General features: G+C 38.5%; 1 protein-coding gene across 1 annotated transcript in view; it reads right to left on the reverse strand.

The window, feature by feature from the left end:
- Window positions 1-2,336: 2,336 nt before the first annotated feature.
- Window positions 2,337-21,659, reverse strand: part of Naf1 (nuclear assembly factor 1 ribonucleoprotein) — a 30,736-nt gene continuing 11,413 nt past the window's right edge. Inside the window, exons 3-8 of the mRNA NM_001024772.2 lie at window positions 15,292-15,385; window positions 13,059-13,141; window positions 8,747-8,907; window positions 6,620-6,671; window positions 4,614-4,716; window positions 2,337-3,473 (exon numbers count right to left, since the gene is read on the reverse strand). Coding sequence (NP_001019943.1) covers window positions 3,028-3,473; window positions 4,614-4,716; window positions 6,620-6,671; window positions 8,747-8,907; window positions 13,059-13,141; window positions 15,292-15,385 — 939 coding nt within the window. The 3' untranslated portion in view covers window positions 2,337-3,027. The remainder of the gene's footprint in view (window positions 3,474-4,613; window positions 4,717-6,619; window positions 6,672-8,746; window positions 8,908-13,058; window positions 13,142-15,291; window positions 15,386-21,659) is intronic.

Consider the following 21,659-nt stretch of genomic DNA (forward strand, 5'->3'; position numbering starts at 1 on the left):
TCATAGGTTTTCTTTGATGCCAAGCATGTATTTTAGGAAGGCTCATTGTGTGAACTTTAGATTAATCCATTCTGCAAATGCCAAGTTTTGATTTTTAAGGGTTACATGACATGAGTTTTAAATAAGTTGTAGGCACCTTGAACATGTGATGGGAGCACTCCATATAAAGAATTTGTTCAACTCTTAGGACATTAGTTAAGATGGGGAAAGTGAAGAACAAAGGCTGTTATTTTACTGAGTTTATATTCCCTATCTTAAGTCGTCCAGAAGTGAGGCAGACGATTGTGTAACAGGAAGGTGTTAAAATAGTAGGAACTCAACAATGGGAACTCTGTGAAAGATCTAACAGAAATATCAAAGCCACTTCAAATATTAAATATATAAATCCACATAATCAAGTAAAAAACCCGGCCATTACTGTTGAAAGGAAACATGAATGATACACTATGCTTGAGCTGAGTCTCCTCAAAACAGCAGTGCTTCAGAGTATCGCTGTAGATGTACATGAAGTAGCCTTGAAATACTGGGACCTTAAATCCCTCCTTCATATTAGAAGCTAAAATGACAACGCACAGATTCTCATCAAATTGTGTTTTATTAGCAAAAAACAGTTAACACATAAAAGTAACTAAAAAGACATAAAGTAGTAGAGTTGTGCCAAGTGGGGAAGAGAGGAAACCCTGCTTCTAGCTGTCGCTGTCCCTTCTCTACATAGCATTGATAAGGACTGGTACTACCCATCTCATTACAGTGGCATGGGGTACTTAATTCACTTTCCAAAATGGTCTGCTATGGTCTGCCTACCTCCTCCCCTTCAAAAAACCCTCATGTTTGTTATTGGAAGAATACTAGTAAGTATCCTTTTAAAACGGGCTTAGACATTGGGGTGTTGCCTCAGAAAGTGGTATGATATACCCCATTTTCCCCAACCGCTTTTAACATGTGATGAAGCAGCAAGTAGGCCCTTGCCAGATGTTAGCACTTTGACACTGGGCTTCCAGGACTCCAAAACTGTGAGACGGTTATTCTGATGTGAGTTACCCGGTCTGTGGTACACTGCTACAGAACTCCACTGCCCAGTAGGACATGTCCCTCAGTAAAGTCTTTTACCAACTTTTCAGGTTGGAGTTTAGCTGTAGGGACAGGGTGATTTGAAATGCACTCTACAATTAAATCGAGGGTGACAATCTTGCAACATCTTTCTCAAAAGGTCTGTTAGTCTGTGTACTCCTCCAAAATATACAAACTGGGTAACTTATAAACAATAGACTGATATTCTTAGTTCTCCAGGCTGGAAAACATAGCAGCTTTTTTGGCGCTGGCCCATTTCTGCTCCAAAATCAGCACCCTGTTCCCAGATCTTCCACGAGAGAGTTAGGAGAGGAAGAGAGCTAGTGCAGTGTCCTCTAGCCATGGTACAGGGCATTTACCCACGGATGGTTAGCTCTGTTCATGAGGAATCACATCCCAAAGGCCCCATACTAATACTACCAACAGCAGAGTGTGTCTGACCACCCATGTTGGATAGAAAACAGTTAAACCATTAACAGTTGGGCTCCAGCCCAAAGATGAAGAGGTGACTACAAGACATGTCCTGAGAAAACAACCCGTCCTCAAATGCCAAGGAGATAGAACTTGTAGCTAATTTTTCTCATTGGTACAACCACTGCTCCCCAAGCTTAGTTTACTCAAGTTTGAGTTGTCAAGAAAGCTGTAGCAATGTGCTTGCCCTGAAATATCTGCAGACTAAGATTAAATTCTGTGCAAAAGCAGTATGCACTCTTAACTGCTGAGCCAGCTCTCCACGCCAAATACAATCTCACTCCTAATCGATCAATGAGAAACATTCTACAAGCCAGAAATACACACTGAAACTATAAAGAACAATCTTCAGAGAATAATAAAAACACCCAACATAAAAAGCTGACACATGTTGCACACAGACTAGGGAAAGCTCTGTGCAACACCAGCTCTGCAGCTCTCTACTACAAATGCGCAGCTGCCTCTTTCTGTAGGGAATGGAGTGAGGCCTCAATGCAAACACAGCGGCCAGGCTTGGAACACGCGTGCCGCACTAGGAACGTCACGGAATGAAAGGTTGGGAGCACCACCTGAGCAAGGTGCGAAAAGGAGAAACCTGGATCCAACTCCGCCATTGCAATAGCTGCGTGGCTTTGGTAAGATGATGGCCTCTTCTGAGCACTCAGGCTCCTCAGGCAATACATGGGAGGACAAATTACACTGGAGGCCTACTCATGCCCAAATATTCCTCAACTGCTTTTAACATTTATACCAATGCTGGCAAAAACACTCGTTTAATTAAAAACTATATTCACTCAGTCATTCAATGCCTTTATTATGCATGTCATCCATGTCAGACACTGGAGAGCCTGGGAACAGACACAGAATACACATATATACACGCCTTAATGGAAGCAGCAGACAGTAAAGCTTTCCCAATAACGGACAGCTACACAGAAAACGGATGTCTGCCAATACATAGCTAATACTAACCAGCTAGTGAGAGCTTCGGCCAATAGTGTCTTCCTCCTTCACACTCCTAACTCGCTTAAGGAAATCAAGTTTAAAGAATTCTTGCATTTACAATCAATTTCAAAGGTGTCAAGTTTATAAAAATACTTTATTTTAAAGACTCTTAGTAGGACTTCAACATTTTAAGATTATACTAAAAAGACAATTCAGTGGTCAGCATATTAGAGGCTGTGATGAAACCCGCTTCATAACCACTACTGTACACATTGTTAACCAGCTGTGGGTAATGGAGGACATGAGTCAATATTTAAATATTACATGTTTTCTAAGAATGAGATGAACTGTCCCTATGAATACCTTCATAAAGGTTACAAACATATATGAACTCACAACTGAGTTACTTAAAATATATATGAACGTACAACTGAATCATTTGATTTAGTATTTTACAGTGGTTTTTTTTTAAATCTAGTTCTATAATATATTTTTGTTTAAATTTTTTTTACCATATTTCTCTGAAATACAAGCATAGAACTAATAGTAAGATCCAAAATGAGAAGAATTACTTTCCCCAGGAGAGGGAGGAGGAGGGGGAGGAGGAAGTGGAGGAGGGGGTAGGGAGTATGGTAAGTTAAGAACAGGATGAGAGGTCATGCTAGGTGCAGCCCACCCCATGCTAACCGTTGGTGGGGGTGGGGGCGGGGGCGGCAGTGGAAAGTTATGCATATCAAACATGGGTGGGGGAAAAGGATAGTGGGGCATGACAGGATTATCTTGTCTCTGAGGTGGAAATCCCAAGCTCTCTTGAGATGCCATAGGATCTGAGTTATAGTACTGCTGTGGCGGAGGTCTGCCATGGCTTCCTCGAGAGTATCTGCCCCTCGGAAAGCCTCTCGTGAATTCCCTGTTGTGATATCCTTTCGAATGTTCTGAAGAGCTATTGGCATTCCAATTCTGATGCACTTCACCAAAATCTTCACCTTTGATAGCAGAAATAAAAGAAAAATTAAAATTTAATATATCAAGATCGTTGTCAGAAAGTGACTTCTACTCCTTATAATATGACATAAAACTCAGTTTTAAATGAATTGAAAAGGCACAACTTAAAGCTTAAGGATTAGGGACGATGCTAATAACTGCATTCAAACCCCACAAAGCCCCAGAGCATTATCCCCATCCACACCCACGGCTGAGCAGGAAGGCTACATTCCTGCCTAGTATTGGTCCAGAGAAATGAAAATTTATTTTAAAAGCCTGTATAAACATATTTATACAAGATTTATTCCTGACCACCGCCCCCCCCAAAGGAAACAAGCCAGATGTTCCTTAATGGGTAAGTAGTTAAACTATGTATGGTATAATTCCCTCCACAGGACAGGACTCCAGAAAGAAAGGACAATCTACACATCTGGCAACTTGGATGAATTTCCAGGAAAGTATGATCAGCACCAAAAGCAACATGTGATTTTCACACTGTGTGAGCCACTACAGGATTTCACTCATGTTCTGGAAATGACCACGGATACTGAAGAGATAGAGAACAGCCAGACAAAGCAACCCTGAGCCCAGCAATTGCATGTGTAAGACAGACAGTGGAGGAAGGAGCAGAGAAACGCAGACAGACAGACTTGTTCCTATGAGCTGAGGTGAGAAAGACAAACATAGCCACAACTAGAAAGTGAATAAAGAACTAAGGAGCATTCTGTTGTGGGCTTAGAAATCCTGAGCCTTAAAAATACTACCTCGATAATAACCCTAGCTGTGAAACAGCAATTTCACAAGAGTGAAGAACATATAATACATCTCTCCTGCTGTTTAATACAACTATGTAAATCTATAATAATCTCAAAAAGCTTAACTTTTAAAATGAAAATATTATAAAAGGAAAAGTCAAAGAAATAGTGGGGACTGGGTGCCATACTATAAAGTCTGACCATGGGCACATGACTCCTTGAGAAAGCCTCCTCTAACAGTCTCAGCTTGTTACCCTAGAAGAGACCGTGAGATGGAGCTCGTAAGAGGGCTCTCCACATAGCACATGCAGGAGATTAAAAGAGAACGCTGATGCTTCTCTTTAATGTTTACTTACCTACTGTACATGAAGGTAACAATACACTCACCTGACTCATTCAATTCAGACTTGAGTTTTTTGCGGCCTTGAATCTGAGACTTTTTCCTCTGTTTGGCTTCTTTTTCTTTCTCATCATCACTGAAATCCAAGGCCTTGCGGATAAAAGTAGAGATGGACTTACCGTCAGTTTGCCAATGAGACAGCAGTGCTCAAACCACTGCTTACTGACTGACCAGAGGAAAGGTGCTCACTTCAACTCAACACTACCTACCTATTAATATATGAGCTAACTTCTAAAGTAATAACAAAACATCTGGTTACTGTATTTTAAGCCCTAATAACTTTATTAAGCTGGACACTCTGGGTTTCTTTTTGTTTGTTTGTTTGTTTGTTTGATTTTGGTCTATCTAATTCCTAGAAATCTTTAGAGAGGTAACTTTAAAATGCCAAAATTAGCAATATTCAGATATGCAATACATATTCCATTCCCTGAACAGAAGTCCAACTTCCTGCTTAGACTTAATAATCATTATCATGGCAGCTGCCAGGGAATGCCAAAGAAAGCAGTAATGAAGACTAAGCCACTTTTACACATCACCAGATCCAAGTCACTCAAACTCGGACACAAGCCTTGTCTCTCAGCCTCACGTCAGCTTGAATCTCATTCCTTATAATACACAATACAGCAAACAAGCTGTGATAGGAGGGTAAAGGAGAAAGCAGCAAAGACTTACTGAGCACACAGTCAAGACAGCAGAGTGCTAAGTCAATGTGCTCTGTAAGGCAAAGGAAAGCTTTCTCTAATAGAATGGAGTAAGAACACTGTGGTATCAGGTTACTGTCTTCTCAGGAGTGAGAGGGAGAAAAATTATAATTGGGAGAAGTTTTAGAGATTGCTTTGAGTAAATTTTGCTTTCATTCCCTAAAATCATCTTTCTTATACAAATTCAATTTTGCATTTATGAAGTATTTAAATCCATTATGAAGTCTGCATATGTACATTAAAATGTAGGTAAAGATGAGTAAGATTTATTTCTAAGAAGTCTTTATGTCTTTTATGAATGTCTAGCATTTTACCATGGTCTAAAATTAGAGAATTCTTCTAGACTGTAAGATTATCATTAACAACTATATAAAATTAAATCCCATCATTTTTCAAGAGGCAGTCTGCCTGCCGCCCCCATCGCCCAAAACCACAATCATACAGCATGTGGGAATTGCTTCTATAAAAAAGTCAATCTAAGCAAACCAATTTCACAAGAACTTGACATTACCAAAATTATTAACTTTAATCCTGAGACCTAAAATGGGGATTTAACAGGACCAATTTTAAGACCCACGTTGATGTCCAAAACACTTTACACACGCGATCTCATTATTAAGATATTGTAAGCGTGACAGAGAGTGTGAGTGGGCATACATTCTTAGCATCGCTGAGTAACGTGTTCCTATGAGATCTCCTGAACGGGCCATAGCCTGACTCAAACCTCAAAAAGTTAGACGCTAACACAGACATGCTCTTCTGCACTGTTTGACATATCTGAAGTATTCAGAAATTACATCTTCAATTACACCAAAGCCATAACAACAAAATCTTTAGAATATCCAATTCTCCATCACCTGGAGTAGAAGAAAATAACCATAACATTCACATGTGCTCACATGTGTTCACATCTCTAGAAAGACTAAATCAGTATCCCACCTTAGGAGATGAAACTAAGGTCCTATGAAAATAGACACAAAACATAAAATCAAGACATGAGGTTAGAGAAGAATAACTGAGTTACACAGACGTGAGGGAGTAGAGCCGGCATCTGCTTCTGACACTACCCACACCTCCAATGGGAGGTTCACTTTTGCATCACAGCCAAATGTTATCAGTTCCCACACTGACATTCACTACACCTAAGAGTAAACTTGGGTTTAAATAATAACATGCCATATCAACAAAGTTCATAAAAATGAGAATTATAACAAAGTAAGCTAGAATTAATTAACAATGCATATGAGTAAGGTATATGCTGCCTTGTGAAACATTAAAAGGCTCATACTAACTTCTGGAGGTGGTTCCTGATCATTCTTCCAAGAAGCATCAGATCCTCTGTCCCTAGAAAAGATCATATTCTGTTAAGTGCTTACAGAACCCAACGCTCTTAGAAATTAGATGAGCCCAGCGTTTACTTTTATACGAAAACACCAAGAAACTGAGACTCTTTTTGGTGTCCTTCACCAATCTCAAATAATGCAGGCCTCCTACAGGAAACACACACACACAGGACCACCGGAACATGTGTTGACACTAGGGAGCTGCGTGGAGAAGGTTATGCTGTGCAGAGAAAGTGGGTCTGCACTTGATTTCACTTTGAAGATGCTGACCTTTGTATAGAATTTGGTTCCACACCCACACGAGACGATGTTTTGCAGGAACAGGCAGAGGCAAAGGTACAAGGTTCTTTTTCCTTAACTCACCTAAGAAATACCATCAGTTTTGTGAGTGATTCTCAAAACAAAAGGGTAAAAGAAAGACTGGTGAGTTTGGGGAGAAGGACACTGAATAGGCTGAAGGACATTGTAGTGTATCAGCAGCCTATATGAAATGAGTCATTAGAGACAAAATAAAATGTATTAGGGTATAATTATTTCTAAAACCTCATTTTAAAATGTTTTATCTTAACTATATCATGGTTTCAGCTATATTTCTTACTTAACTATATTAATATAAATTGAGACCAGATATCCTGACTACTTTAAATTAGATTTTAAAGATAAATGGATTTTCCTGAATCAGTGCCACTAAAATCTATGTGCCAATGATAGTAATGTCACAAAATGAAAACTGCTTTAAAATTTAAAATTTTCACTGAGATCTTTGCCATTACATGGTGCTATCAATGACAGTTTTTTAAGTGAATCAGCTGTCATTAACCTTACTTAAACCCAGTGTCCTTTTAGTACAATCAGTACTAAAAATGATGTATAGGATCCTTCGTCTAAGTTTATAAAGGTGACAGTAAAGTTCCTTGGCTAGTATATCTACCATAAGAAACTCAAATTCACCAATGAAAGATCAAGCAACAGACAGAAGTGATAGGAAGCAGCTAAAGTAGTCTTGTTAGGTGTAGAACTGCAAACGGGATGAACCATTCCACTGCAGAAGCCAAGGTCCAGATACAGGTAGGTACAAGGAGACACCAAAATGAATAAATGGGAACTGTTTCTGCAGTACAGCCTCATCACTCTCTTCTCTGGTTTATTCCTATTTCTCAGAATTGAAAGCTTTTACTTAGCTATTTCATAAGCATTTTCAGAAACCCTGTTTTGGTATCTGCTAAAGGTTTTGTATGTGGCACATACACTGGATGTGTCTTAATATTCACAGAAGAATGAAACAGTCAACTGCATAAGCTTAATTATTTAAAATGTAATGTCCTTATGGTTCAGTATCTATTTAACTCATTTATCTTGTCATCATTTCATATAAAAAAAATTAACCACATACAGCTGGAAAAATAATTGAGGCTAAATGGTCCTCCTTTAGAGTCTTATAAATGTCAATGTCCATTATGGAGACCAGAATATTTACTTCTGAATAGTGCGTGAAATTTAGAAACCTAATTTAATATAAAAATGGCTTAGAGAACTTATTCTGTGGTATCTGATAATAGTATCTTTTTATAAGGCTAGGCACTGTGGTGCAAACTTGAAAACTCCACACATGGGCAACAGAGGAAGAAGGACCAGGAATGAGTCCAGCTAGGGATACATGACAGTCTGCCTTAAACAACCAAAAAATAAACAAAAACAAAACAAGAAAACAAAACTAAAAACAGCTCTTTAAACTTATAACTTTATTGGAAATAATTTCCTTTATGTAGTAATACTAATATTGAAATTTATCTACCAAAATATATAGTGAAAAGAAAAAACAATGAACTAAAGTCCATAAGGGTTCTATGTTCTGCAAATGCTGTCAACCTAGTGGCTGATCTGGGGAAAGCATAAGATCACATATTTTCTACCTGCTACTGCTAATGATAAATCATAGCTCTCAAAGATGTTCATAGTAAGAAAAATGAGTTCTCTGGAAAACAGCTACCATTTAAGTATAAGAAATGATCATCTAAGAAAAACCACTCCTAAAATATATGACACAGGAAGACCACACATCAATGAAGCACTTACTGTTTGAGTTTTTCTGTGAATATATACTGAGTGAAGTCTTTCATTGATGGAGCAAAATACATAGTATCCTTTATTTTGATACCTTTACTCTCAATGTGCTCTGAAGAATTGAACCGTAACACATAAAATGGATGGGCAACAGGTCCAAAGATCTCAAATATCTACAAAACAGAAGACATGGAACATATATCCTAGTAATTTGAAAAGGTAGCAAGATTTTTAAAAACACTGACAATTGCTAAAACACGCCAATTCTGTTACAGCAATAAACTTTTTTTACACCTGAAGTTTTCATATTTTGATTACAAACACAATAGCTTATTATAAACTTCTTTCCTGCAAATAAAGGAAAAGCAAGTTTGTTTTATGAACAATTCTAACCATTTTGTCAGTACATTCTAGATGCAAATAGTAAACTTTTCTATTAATGTTCACGAGTTATATGCTATATAAAACTATAGGACATAGTCAAAAATTTTAACTTCCTGGACAAACATAGGACAGTAATAATCTACATCATTAAAAAAAATTCTGTGACTCCAACAATCCATGGTAATCCCTGTAACCTTGTACCTAAGGCTCATTCCTAGGGTCTCATTTCCTGAATCCTATGATTCCGTTTCCTAACTATGGTAATGACTATACCTGAGGACCCCTATGATGACTTCCGGCTTATGTAGAGCTTGGTTCATATTAAATCTGTGACACTAAAAATTCTTGGACTCATTTTAAGTAACCCTTCCCTTAGGATCTAAAATGGTTCTGCTTCAAAGCTACAACTAAATCATTATGAAGTTTTAAGTTAAAAAAAAGTATCACATAGGAGGTGGCTAGAGGGAGGAAACTGGTTGGGAGATGGGAGGGGAACAGGGGGTAGGGAGTGGGGTGGAGATCAGGTGTAGGGAGAGCAGGAGAGAGAATGGAAATGAATGGACAAAGGGGGAGATGGAGGAATGGGGGATAGAGACACAGGGGAGGGGGGTAGGCCTCAGGGTAGCTATGAGGATGACTCTCGCTGAAACTCCTAGTAGTAGAGATACAGATCCTGTAGTAGCTACTTCCTGTAGGCAAGCAGTGCTGCTAGTGAAAAGAATAAGGATAGCAGCACACCCACAAAACCTTCCATGGAAAATGTGGCCTGCCTGCAAGATGTGCAGGGATAGATATGGCAGACAGAGGGAATGGCCAACCAATGACTGGCTTAAACTGAGACCCATCCCATCGGCACAAACCAATCCCTGACACTATTAATGATTCTCTGTTATGCTTGCAGACAGGATCCTAGCATAACTGTCCCCAGAGGCTCTACCCAACAGCTGACCTAAAAGATGCAGAGTCATAACCAAACGTCGGTCCACAACCAAACGTTAGATGGAGCTTGGGAAGTCGTGTGGAAGAGTCAGGGAAAGAACTGAGAGACCCTAACAGGATGGGCACCCTACAGGAAAACCAAGAGTCAAATCACCTGGACCCTTGGGGGCTCTAGAGACTGAACTACTAAGGAAAGAACATACATGTTCTGGACCTAGGCCCCCCCACATATGCAACAGATGTGCAGCTTAGTCTTCATGTGGGTCTCCCAACAACTGTAGCAGGGGCTGTCCGTAATCTGTTGCCTGCCTATGGATCCTGTTCCCCTAACATCCCTGTCTGGCCTCAGTGAGAATGGATGTGCCTAGCTAGCCCTATAGTAACTGACATGAGTGTGTTCGTGGGGGGGTGGGAGTGGAGGGACCAGGCAGGGATCCCTATTCTCAGAGAAGAAAGAAGTACAGGGGAAAATGGGAGAAGGAGGGAGGAGTTTCCAGTGGTACTCAAGGAGAAGAGGGACAATTTGGGGATATAAAGTGAATGAAAAATTATGTTAAAAAAGTATCACATAGCAAGTGATAGGAAGATTATTATAGTCTTAGCCTGCACCTCATGGTTGTACCTCAGTCACAGGAAAACTTGGTTGATTGAAATAAACAATTTGTTCAGTCAAGATTTAAAAGGATGTAGAAACATTATTTTAAAATAAAGAAACAATCAATCAAAAGAACCTTACGGAGCTCAGAATGTGGGTGTGGTGCTGAGCAACACCTGAGGGTGAGACTGAAGAGCATCTTTACAGCGGGGCTCTAGGAAGCAGGCCTGCCTTCTCAAAGGTCCTTACAAGCGCGCTGCACCCTGCCTAACATTCTACTCAGCACTGGAAAGTTTGTAACTGCACACCACCTAATGTGAAATTAAAACAAAGGAACTTTTACAGTGTGAGAAAAGCATAAAAAGCAAAGTTTAGAAGAATAAGAACGGAGACTTTTACTTTGGGCCACCTACACACACCTTTATACTTTAAATAAGATACAATTATACAAAGGGTGCCCATCAAAGTGGTTAGCACAGGTCATCACCACAACATAGCACTTATCAGCATAGGAAGCTGTAAGGAAACATCTAGTAACAGAGTATGCAGTCCCCCAAATTCTCATCTCACAGCTGCTCTCAGTTTATGACCCAGCAGTGTGTGACCTGCTGGCCTAGCCGATTGACAGATTCTATGGAGGATGAGCTCCACCTCCCTTCCATTCATTCACTCACCCAGCAGTTAGTCCATGTGGGACTAGGCTACTCCTACCTTCTCTAAGGAGAAATCCATCAGGAAACAGACCTACAACAGCTTGTTTTCCTCATTCTGGTCACTAGTTTGTTTCTCAAATACCTTTACCCAGCTCTGCTCTAAACCCATTTCAAAGAAAAGGTATTTAGATGTATGCATTTTATTTCCTTCTTTGAGGTAGGACCTCTTCAATTCTCTTCAGACCATAGAATGCTGCCCTGCCTAACACTTTTCAAATTTACGAGTTCTGAGTAAAATTTAAACAAAGATGTCATTTACCTTCATGCATGTAATCTTCATCTAATGCATATCAACATTTACTAGTCTGAAAATTCACATATACCTGTGGTATAGAAATACCATTTATAAGGCTAAATTACCAAAGCACATATTCTAAAATTAAAATTGCCCAGGAAAACTATGAGAAAAAAATAATAAGAATTAGGGAAACAATCAATTTTAGTAAGTTTATTTCAGATTAAAAGAAAAATCAAGTCACAGATTTCCCTTGCTTCTTCTCCTCCTTCCTTGGGGACAGAAGTGAACACTGTATGCTTTCCTCTGAAGTCATAGAAAAGCAGCCCACAAAAAGCACAGAAACCTGCCCAGGGCTCAGCCCTGCGGCCTCTCGCACGCCTTCTCTTTCACCTAGGGTGTTGTCTTTCTCCCTGTGTGTAGATGCACATGGGCACCAAAACCACTCAGCCTCAGTTTACAGAGGAGAAAAGGCAGAGCACCATCCTCCTCATACAAATCTCCCCTCCCTTCACAACCTTCACCCAGAATAAAAAGTTCTCAATGCCAACAATTCCTGCCACCAACTGCTTTGTAACGAGCCATGGTACACTAGCCTGCCCAATTTAACATCTGTAGTGGTAAAAGGTGACAGAACTCCGTAAACCTTGATCCTTCCTAAGTTGTTTTAAAACACTAAAAAAAGTAGAGAACCAAGAAAGGGAGGTAAGTTTGCCTAGGAAGATCTCCTTTTTCCTGACTCAATGTAACTTTCTTTAATCTCCTGAAATAAATTTTTGAACAGCAAGTTGCAGAGAACTACTGGTTTCTTTCTTAGGATTTCAAGCAGGTACACATCTACTCAGCATGTTTAATTCAAAAATGAACACTTGTTTAGTTTTTAAGCTCTTAAATTTAAGAGGCCCAGAATTACCTTACTTACTGAGCAAAGTGTGTGCTTTTCACATTAAACATGGACATGCATGGCTACCCACTAAGAGGGTAAAAGAGGTCCCTTGGGCATGGCTACTTCATCCACATTGATAACCCTCTAGCTTGTATGTAGAGCAATACTAAATTTGCTGTTGAAATCTTTTCCCATAAACATATAAATAAACTCCCCTCTGTACCTCTACCTGAAGTGTTTCAAAGCCACTAACTTCAAGAAAAGCAGTAGTTATTTTACTACACTATGCAAATGCTAGTCAGTTCTGAGTACTTGTGGAAACAGAAGCAATGTCTCTATTTAGAACTTCTGCCTCTGAATAGCTGACAAAACACTGAGAAAAATAAAACAAACATGTGAATTTACTGGTCCATGCAGCAAAGAATTCTAAGGCATATTAAACCAATTTATAACACACGGGGAGAATTGAGAATGAATTATAACTTGATGACTCGTCTACTTAATAAGCTCTTAAGATAAACAAGACAAACCAAAAAACAAAGTAACAAGAATTTTTATGAGTTTTAACCAACCTTCCCTGCTGCTTGTCGATCACTTTTGAAAATGACAGTATCCTCATTAACTGGAGGTATGTTAGTCATAGACTCAATTATCACTGAAAAATACACAAAAAGCAGATTATGCTTTATAAAGAAGATAAACCAGAATTTTAAATATCATCTAAGTCTTAAGTGCAATACAACTAAAGATTTAAGGTGGGGGCTGGGGATTTAGCTCAGTGGTAGAGCGCTTACCTAGGAAGCGCAAGGCCCTGGGTTCGGTCCCCAGCTCCGAAAAAAAAGAACCAAAAAAAAAAAAAAAAAAAAAAAAAAGAACTAAAGATTTAAGGTGGCATAACATACTTCAAATACTTCAATAAGTATTCCTTCTTAGTAAACAAAATCTTAATTACCAAATAGCAAAGGTCGATGGGTTGTAGTTATTTTAATATAGAAAGCTACAATTACCAGAGGAAAAAGTATAACAGAAAATATTAATTGCTCAACAGTCTTGAACAAATTCAAGCCATGTGCATTTTTAAGCAGTTATTACCTAATATATCATCATCTAGTCTCAAAACTTCTATTACAGAATATTGGTAAGCTTTTACCAAGTCGCGAAAGCAGCTTCTTTTGAATAAATGAAAGCAAAGTGACAAGTCCCCAGTGATTGCTACTGCATACCGCTCTTCTCTAAGAAGGAAGACTCGGTGTCCCAAGGCTTTAACACAATACCCAATTGTTATGTTTAACACATATACACCATAGTAAGTTCTAGAAAAGTTACAATAACACAGAGGACCACTACATTACACAGAAAATGCCATTATTTACTGGAAATGAAGCGCAGATAATTAAAAGTAACACAAAACTCTCTTTTGTATTTCAATTTATTTCAATTAAATTCTGAGTTCTAAATATAAATGCATGATATGAAATTCAGGAGACTCTCCCCCACACATACACTCAGTAATAAAATGTAAAAAATTATCTACCATGGAGTATAAGTAATTGCAGTAAATGTAGTAACTGGAGTAAGCTTTAGAATTATTTTTTATAAGAACAAAGATATTTACCTTAATATAAATTTAAATTAAAAATTATAAAATTATGGTAAGTATTAATTCTTAAAGATATGAATATACCTATTGTCTGGGAATGGATCAAAAGGTAAAGCTCTATCTCACCTACCTGGTAAGTGATCAGAAGAGGAAGACCTGAACTTTGTGTTATGTACAAAACTCCTATGGCTGTCTCAGCCAACAGTGGCTTCCTAGATTCCCTCACTGCAAGACTCAGAGTTGTTCTTGGTTGACTACCATAATTAGATGATAAGACCCAGCTGCCAAAGACTCCACATAGTGTGGTTGCAGGGCAGAAAAACTAAACTACACTGAATGGGCTATAAACGGAAACCCTCTTCAGCTAGGGCCTTGAGGGCCAATCACTTTATCCTTTGGTTGTTTATTTTTCTAAGAAAATCTGCAAACTTCCGTCCTGACCAAATCCAGGGTTACTGGGAGAGGATGTAGTTCATATTCTTGAAGGTGTATCTGTCCTCTTCATCTACATGTGGTATTACTACTAATTCTACTGGCTGCTCGTGTCACAGCAGACTTTCCAAGGAATAGCCAACAACATCTAATGGATGTAATGATGGATACAAAAGGGTCAAAGGGGATTAATTCCTCCCTTTAAGTGTGAGGCAGGAGGATCTGAGTTTAAGCCTAGCTGCTCTGTGGAGTGACACAGCCAGGGATACAGGGAGAGACCCTCTCTCAAGTAACAACAGCAAAGCAAGCAAGCAAGCAAGCAAGCAGAAGAATGAAGAAGAGAGACAAGAGACAGGAATAGGAGTCTTGTGGGCTATGCCTAGAAACAAAGACAAAGAAAGGACCCTACAAAAGTGCCAGCGCTGTTGGACAGCTTTGTGGAGTAGTCTGATGCAGGTCTGGTCCTAGAAGGCTAAACTGTCGTGTCCAAGAATGCAGAATGCTGCAAACTCATAAAATTTGTGTCAACTTGTTACAGCCAATAAAGTAAACACAACTACAAAAAAAAAAAAAAAAACTAACAAATTCTCAAAAAAAGATCTCAAAAAACCAAAGACAAGAAAATATATAAGTAAAAACCAAATATGATACCTTCAAGTTTAATGACTAAGATAAAGTGTACATGTCTCAAAAAAACGTAATACATCAAGTCCTTGACCTTGACATCAGTGCATGCCTGAACACAAATCTTGTTAATATAGTTACTTACATACCTAACTGTTCAATAATGCTCGAAACCTTCCCAAGAGGCTTTAGTGCAATGTCTTCAGGCAGAGTAACAGTGAGTTCTTCCACAGAAGGTAGTTCCTATAATATAGTGGAAGACATTAATCTTCTTGCAGCTTCAAAAGCAAGGAGCAATATTTTCCATTTCAAGTGTGATAGAGAATACTGAAGATGGACGGTGAGGGTTAAAGCACTCCTTCAGTGTCTCCTTTGTAGTAAGGAGCCAGTTGACTGCTGACTGCAGCTCAGACACTTAAGGAACTCAGTACCTCTTTGTACATTAGCCAAAGACTATAGACATAAAACACTACCAATCACTTGACAAGAGATGACCTCTGTAAAGAAAAGCTGTATTAAGGAAACCAGACAGACTCCATTTGAAGAGTTCTACTAAGAACTACCATTCCTCCACGGCAGGAGGCTTGCTTCTTTGATCGGTTTTGTTAATCTAGCGAATTAATTAATGTGACTTTAATTATAGTAGAATAAACAATCAAAATTAATTAATGTGACTTTAATTATAGTAGAATAAACAATCAACAATCTTTCCTGGCACCGTGGGAAACGTGAAAGTCTGACAGTGACACCTATCAATCAAATACAGAATTCTTGGAAACAGATATGCCCTGTAAAAGCTGAAAAGGTGTTACCTCCTACCTTCTCTTTCCAGGTTAAAAAATACATTTCTTAACACCTACAGATTTCTTTTTTGACCCAACTGTAAACCATACCTCCGTTGCTATAGAAACTAAATACCGAAATAAATGAAGTTAAAGCAAAACCTAAGAATAAAACTGACGTTAGTTTTCATATTAAGTAAACAGAGCTTTGAGACCTGAGAGTGCAAAGGCCTTGTCAATACACTTAGTGGTTATTGGTAGCATATAATGTTTGGAGAAATTTAAGATGAGAAAAATCTAAACAAACAAAGTATAATGCAAATGATCATGGATAGTCATTTTCCCTGTGCAACATACATTTCTAAAAGAATCATACGTCTCAAACATACTTCTTTCTGGGATATGGATATATATATACATATATATATGTGTATATATATATATATATATATATATTTTAAATCAAAGATTACTTACAAAAAGATAAACTAAGGGTTTCTGCCAACATAGTACAGCAATTTGCCTCAGTAGAGTTAAAACATGCCTAATGTTAAAGGAAATAATTTTGTTTTAACTGTCAGATTTCTACTGAGCATCTTTAGGGAGAGAACAACCACCTGCCATTTTTGAAATATATTATTTTGTGAGTATGTTTTTGCTACAAGTATGTGAGAGCACCATGTGTATGCCTGATGCCAAGGAGGCCAGAAGAGGAATTCCTGGAACTTGAGTTACAGATGTGTTGTGAGTCATCAAATGAAGGGAACTGAATCACTTAAGGGGCTAAGTGATCTGTCCAACCACCTCTAACACTTTAACACAATAAAGACAGAAGGAGGTTCTATGGTAAAATTCTCCTACTTTCAAAGTGTTAGTATGCTTATCAGACATCAAAAAGATTTTCAAAATAAGTTCTAATTGTAAAATACGTTCATATGAAAAGAACAAACCGACCTTCCCTTAGTACAGGATACAAAGGAAAGAACAACCCCCTGACCTCACCCTTGCCACACCAGTTACTGTCACTGGCCTGTGTTCCCTTCAAACATTCACTATGCAGACACAGCTTTACCTAGCTTGATACTTTTCACTCTACTCAAATACCCTTGCTGTACACTACCTATCTCCTTTACAGCCTGCATATTTTCCTAGACCAAAACAGAAATATCTACCCAATCATACTTTACACCTACTGTGTGGTCTTATAGAGGTGTGACATAATCTAACACAGTAATCATGAAATATTTAATTGTTCTCTAAAAGTCTTTGACATACATGTTTTTACATGACTTTGAGGCTCTTATAAGCAGATCTCCCACACTATCCTACATTGTATCAATTCACACCTCTGTCATCATGCCCTTATGCGAAGTAAACTTAAAATCTCTGCCAGCTGATACAGAATAAGAAAACACCTAGCTTTTGAACATCGTTGATTTAAACTTGACTGATAAGCAAGACTACATATTTCTTGGTGTATCTTATGTGTTTATGAACTACAAACATAATTCATGCAGTTTCTGTTTTGGAGGATTTATCTTTTCCTGACTTTTCTGAGAACTATGGACTTGTAAGGCTATTTTCCTTGTTTCACTGAGCATATCTGCTCCCTTAGATGCTAGCATTGTCTGACACACATCTGACACTTCTGAGTTGCTCAAAAAACCCACTGGCATTGTCACTTCTCTAGTTTCGGGAGTCAGCATTTGTTTATTTGGTCCATTCATTATGTTATCCTTGTGTAAAAGTAGAGCAGAAATTGGCTTTATCTTTACCTAAAACACTAGTCGGCAATTCCCAGGGATTATAATCTTCCAGATGGGCTTGAAAAGCAGACTTTAACATATTAAATATACTTATCCTTGCACGGTTCTACCAAAATCTCAGTTTAGCTCCACTGACCTGTGACACCAACACCATCAGTATAGTAACAACTGTGGCTCTCATCTACTCAGGAAGAGCTAATTCCCTACCAACTCCATCAGTATTTTCCCGGATGGCATTTTTTTCTAATTGTTCTTACATGTTTATTCTACTAGGCAGACTTCAGGACTGTCATAGTAGTATTGTTAGTATTGACTGAGATCACAGTATAGTACCTTTGATACCTACATTAGCACTTAGGCTCATTTTAAGCTACATTAATTACTCGCTATCATAAATTCCTAGTATTTAGCCCCCACATCCCTTCTTAACCCCAGCCCACGAGCTGAGTTCTCTCCCCTTCCTCTGAGGCAGGGTCTCACTACATAGCTCTGGTTGAGCTGGAACTCACTATGTAGACCAGGCTGGCCTCAAACTCAGAAATCAGCCTACCTCTGCTTCCCAAGTGTGCATGCCACTCTGCCCAGCTTTGTCTGATTCTTTGCAACTGACATACTCTTTGCAATATTAGTGCTTTATGTTTTCAGATTCCATATTGATTTGCATTTTATAATGTTAAGAAGATATGTAGCTATTCCTCTAAGGTTAATCAAAAAAGTCCAGTGGGCCTTACTGTCACTTCATATCCTATTATTAACACAATTTTTGTAAGTTAAGCTTCCTCAGTGAACAATGTAATGAAGTCCTAATATTCTTCTAAGAAATATTTGCAAGAAAATAAAACATAACATACAGCACCAGACTGTTTCCAAGGCAAATGATCAGTGTTGTTGTCAGAAGGGAGCATAGCAAGCCATTCACCACCTTATTTCAATCATTATTATAATAATGAAAAGCCCCTATTAAAACTGTGCAGGACATCTGATTTCATGGAGAAATAAACACAGGGAAAACTAAAGGCTGGAATTTGTGACTGCTACCACACTTCCAGTCTCAGCTGGGTAATCCCGAGGAGCCAGGAACATGAGAATGCGCCGTACTTCCAAGCATTAAACTGAGGGATTACATCACCTTTATTCACTCATTAATTTGTGTGTATATGTGTATGTGTGTGTGTATCCGCGTGTGCGTGCATGTGTGTGGCGCGAGTGTGGCGCGTGTGTGGACGTGTGTAAGCCATTCTCACCTTGGTTTTTGAGACAGTATCTTTGCTAAGTCTGCAGCTCACTGACTGGCTACACAGGCGTGGCAGCTTCAGAGCTGCAGTCAGACCCTCCCTCCCTCGCCAGCGATGGAGCTGCAGACACATGCCACAGCATTCTTCACAGCACAACACCTACCTGTAAAGTGCCATAAATAAAATCTCTATTCTAAATACTCTATAGCATACAGAGCATACATAATCATCTAAATACTGTACAAAAAACTGCAACAGAGAAGTAATCAAACACGATTCCAATTTGAGCTTGGTATACCTTGAAAAGTCAGCTAAATCAAGCTGTACAAAGTTACGTCCAGAATGACATATATTTTTCAGACAAAAAAAAAAAAAAAAAAAAGGAAAGAAAAGAAAAACAATGGTGGAAAGTAGAGTTTATTTCCTTCGAATAAACAGGCTAGGAGAGAGAAAAGAGAAATATTTTAAAAATATTTTAAGTCCTATCAGCTAGAATTCATCTAAGAGATGTTCTTTCCTGGGAGCCCGAGGAAACAGACCTTTGAAAGGACGGCAAGGGCTAAGTCTCTAGAGGCTACCATGCCCACTAGAGTATGAATATGGCCTTATCTTGGTGTTTATATTCCAAATGTTACCATCACTTCCTAACCTCTAAATCTAAAGCACTACAGGATCAAAGCTAGTTATTCTTTAACTGATGATTCTACTCTTCTCCTCCATCAAATCATACTAATATTCTAACTTTTTTCACATCGCTAATGAGAAAATAAACCCAGTAACTAGGACCTGGTCAGCTTAGCACCCAGAACTGTTAGCTAGCACATTCATTATATATTTATTAAACACACTGATCCATGTTGCCACTCAAAGCTAATCACAGATCTCAGAAGTCAATGTTCACTTTAGTCCAAGGAAAACTCAGAAAATGAAAATATAATTTAATATATAACCCTTAAGGAAGGAAAAACACCTGAACCCAACCACCTCAAAACACAGTAAAGCTTCCTAAGAAAACACACTGCCAAGAATGACGGACGTGTAGACGCACACAGGTGGCCGCAGCTGCAAGCACTAACACAATCAGGTGAACACTGGTGTCCCCAGGCACAGCAAATGCCCTGGTCAGACAGGACGTACATGTCCTCAGAGGCATATTATCCTCCATTAGAGGAAACAGAAGTCAATCTCTTTTTTGTAGGTGGTAAAAGGGTATACGTGTGACAAGAAATAAAAACACACAAACAGCAGTAATAGGGAGAAAACAGCTGTAGTACATACTGATGGGCACTTTGATTCCAATCATAATTTACAGAATTGGAAGAGATCTCTAAATTATCTAATGCAGAGATTAGAGAAAAATAGGAAAGACCTTAACCATCAAGAAAGGAACAAAACCCAGGATGCTGAGAAAACAAGAAGGTACTTATCTGCACATTAGAAAATGTCAAGAGCCAGTCTCAAGTCAGACTAGCCTTACACATCTCACTACTGCACATAAACCTCTGCATACTCTTGCTTTATAGTCTCGCAAAGACAGACCACACAGACCCATACACAGGCATCGATACGCTCCAGCCTGGGGCAGAACTAAAATTTAAAATTACATAACCATATTACTGAAGCACCTTTATGCTAACCTAAATATTCTACCAGGGAAATGAAGGTCTGTAATTAATGCATACTTTAGTTCCTAAAGTTAAAATGAAATTAAAAACTTGTTTTAAATGTACATTACCTACAACTAAACACAAATACTTAGGAAACAAGTATTAAACGTTATCTTTCTTTAAAATCCAAGAATAAAATGTTTTCCTAGACAGTCCATATTTCTGTGTCTGATAACAGAGTATGTAAGGATTGACATCATCCGTCCAAAAGGCCAACTGAACATAAAATACACCAGGCACTTCTTGTCAATGACTAACCCATATACTAAATAAATTCAGATCATTTACTTCTACACTCCACAGCTAAGCCAAAAGTCTTCCTGAGGCAAACCTGACAAAAATACAATTTAAAAAAATGTACATCCAACAGATTCTTCATCATTCAGAACCCACTATCATTCAGAACCTAAATACTAAGTAACTTAGTCCAGATTCTACTGTCGCTAGGCACTTTGCTATTAATCTTTTCACTTCTGATTCTGTTCCTTTCCACTTAACAAGTTCTCAGGAAAGTTTCTTTCTTTCTGTATTAGGGTTTTTTCCATTAGTAACACGGAAAACTGAGCAAAGTCTTTTAGCACAAATGTCTAACAATTTACAACACACTGGGGATTATCATCTAAAGGCCATGTAATGAATATGAAAACTACACACAGATAAAAACAAAATTACCATGATTTTCTGATAAATTACTTATAAGCAAGTCATAAAATTACAAGACCCAGGAATGATATGATGGCGCCTCCTCTTAGCACTCAAGAAGCAGAGACAAGTGGCTCTCCTGTGAGTCCTAGCCCAGCATGATCTACATTGAGAGCCAGAGCTAAACAGAGACTGCCATAGCAAAGCAACGCAAACCAATCAAACAAAAAGACCCCGACAATACTTCTGAAACAGTCATGAAGCATCTGTTGTGAGAATACTGTATTCTGACTCTGTAAACATCTGTGAGCTATACAAGGTTATCTGTCCGACAAAATACTCAAATGAGTAAAGCACAACATTCAAAATGCATCCTACTAAAAACAAAACTTACAGCACAAAAGTTTAAGGAGCTACTCTGCCCC

Source organism: Rattus norvegicus, chromosome 16, assembly GCF_036323735.1.
Source record: "Rattus norvegicus strain BN/NHsdMcwi chromosome 16, GRCr8, whole genome shotgun sequence".
Taxonomy (NCBI): domain Eukaryota; kingdom Metazoa; phylum Chordata; class Mammalia; order Rodentia; family Muridae; genus Rattus; species Rattus norvegicus.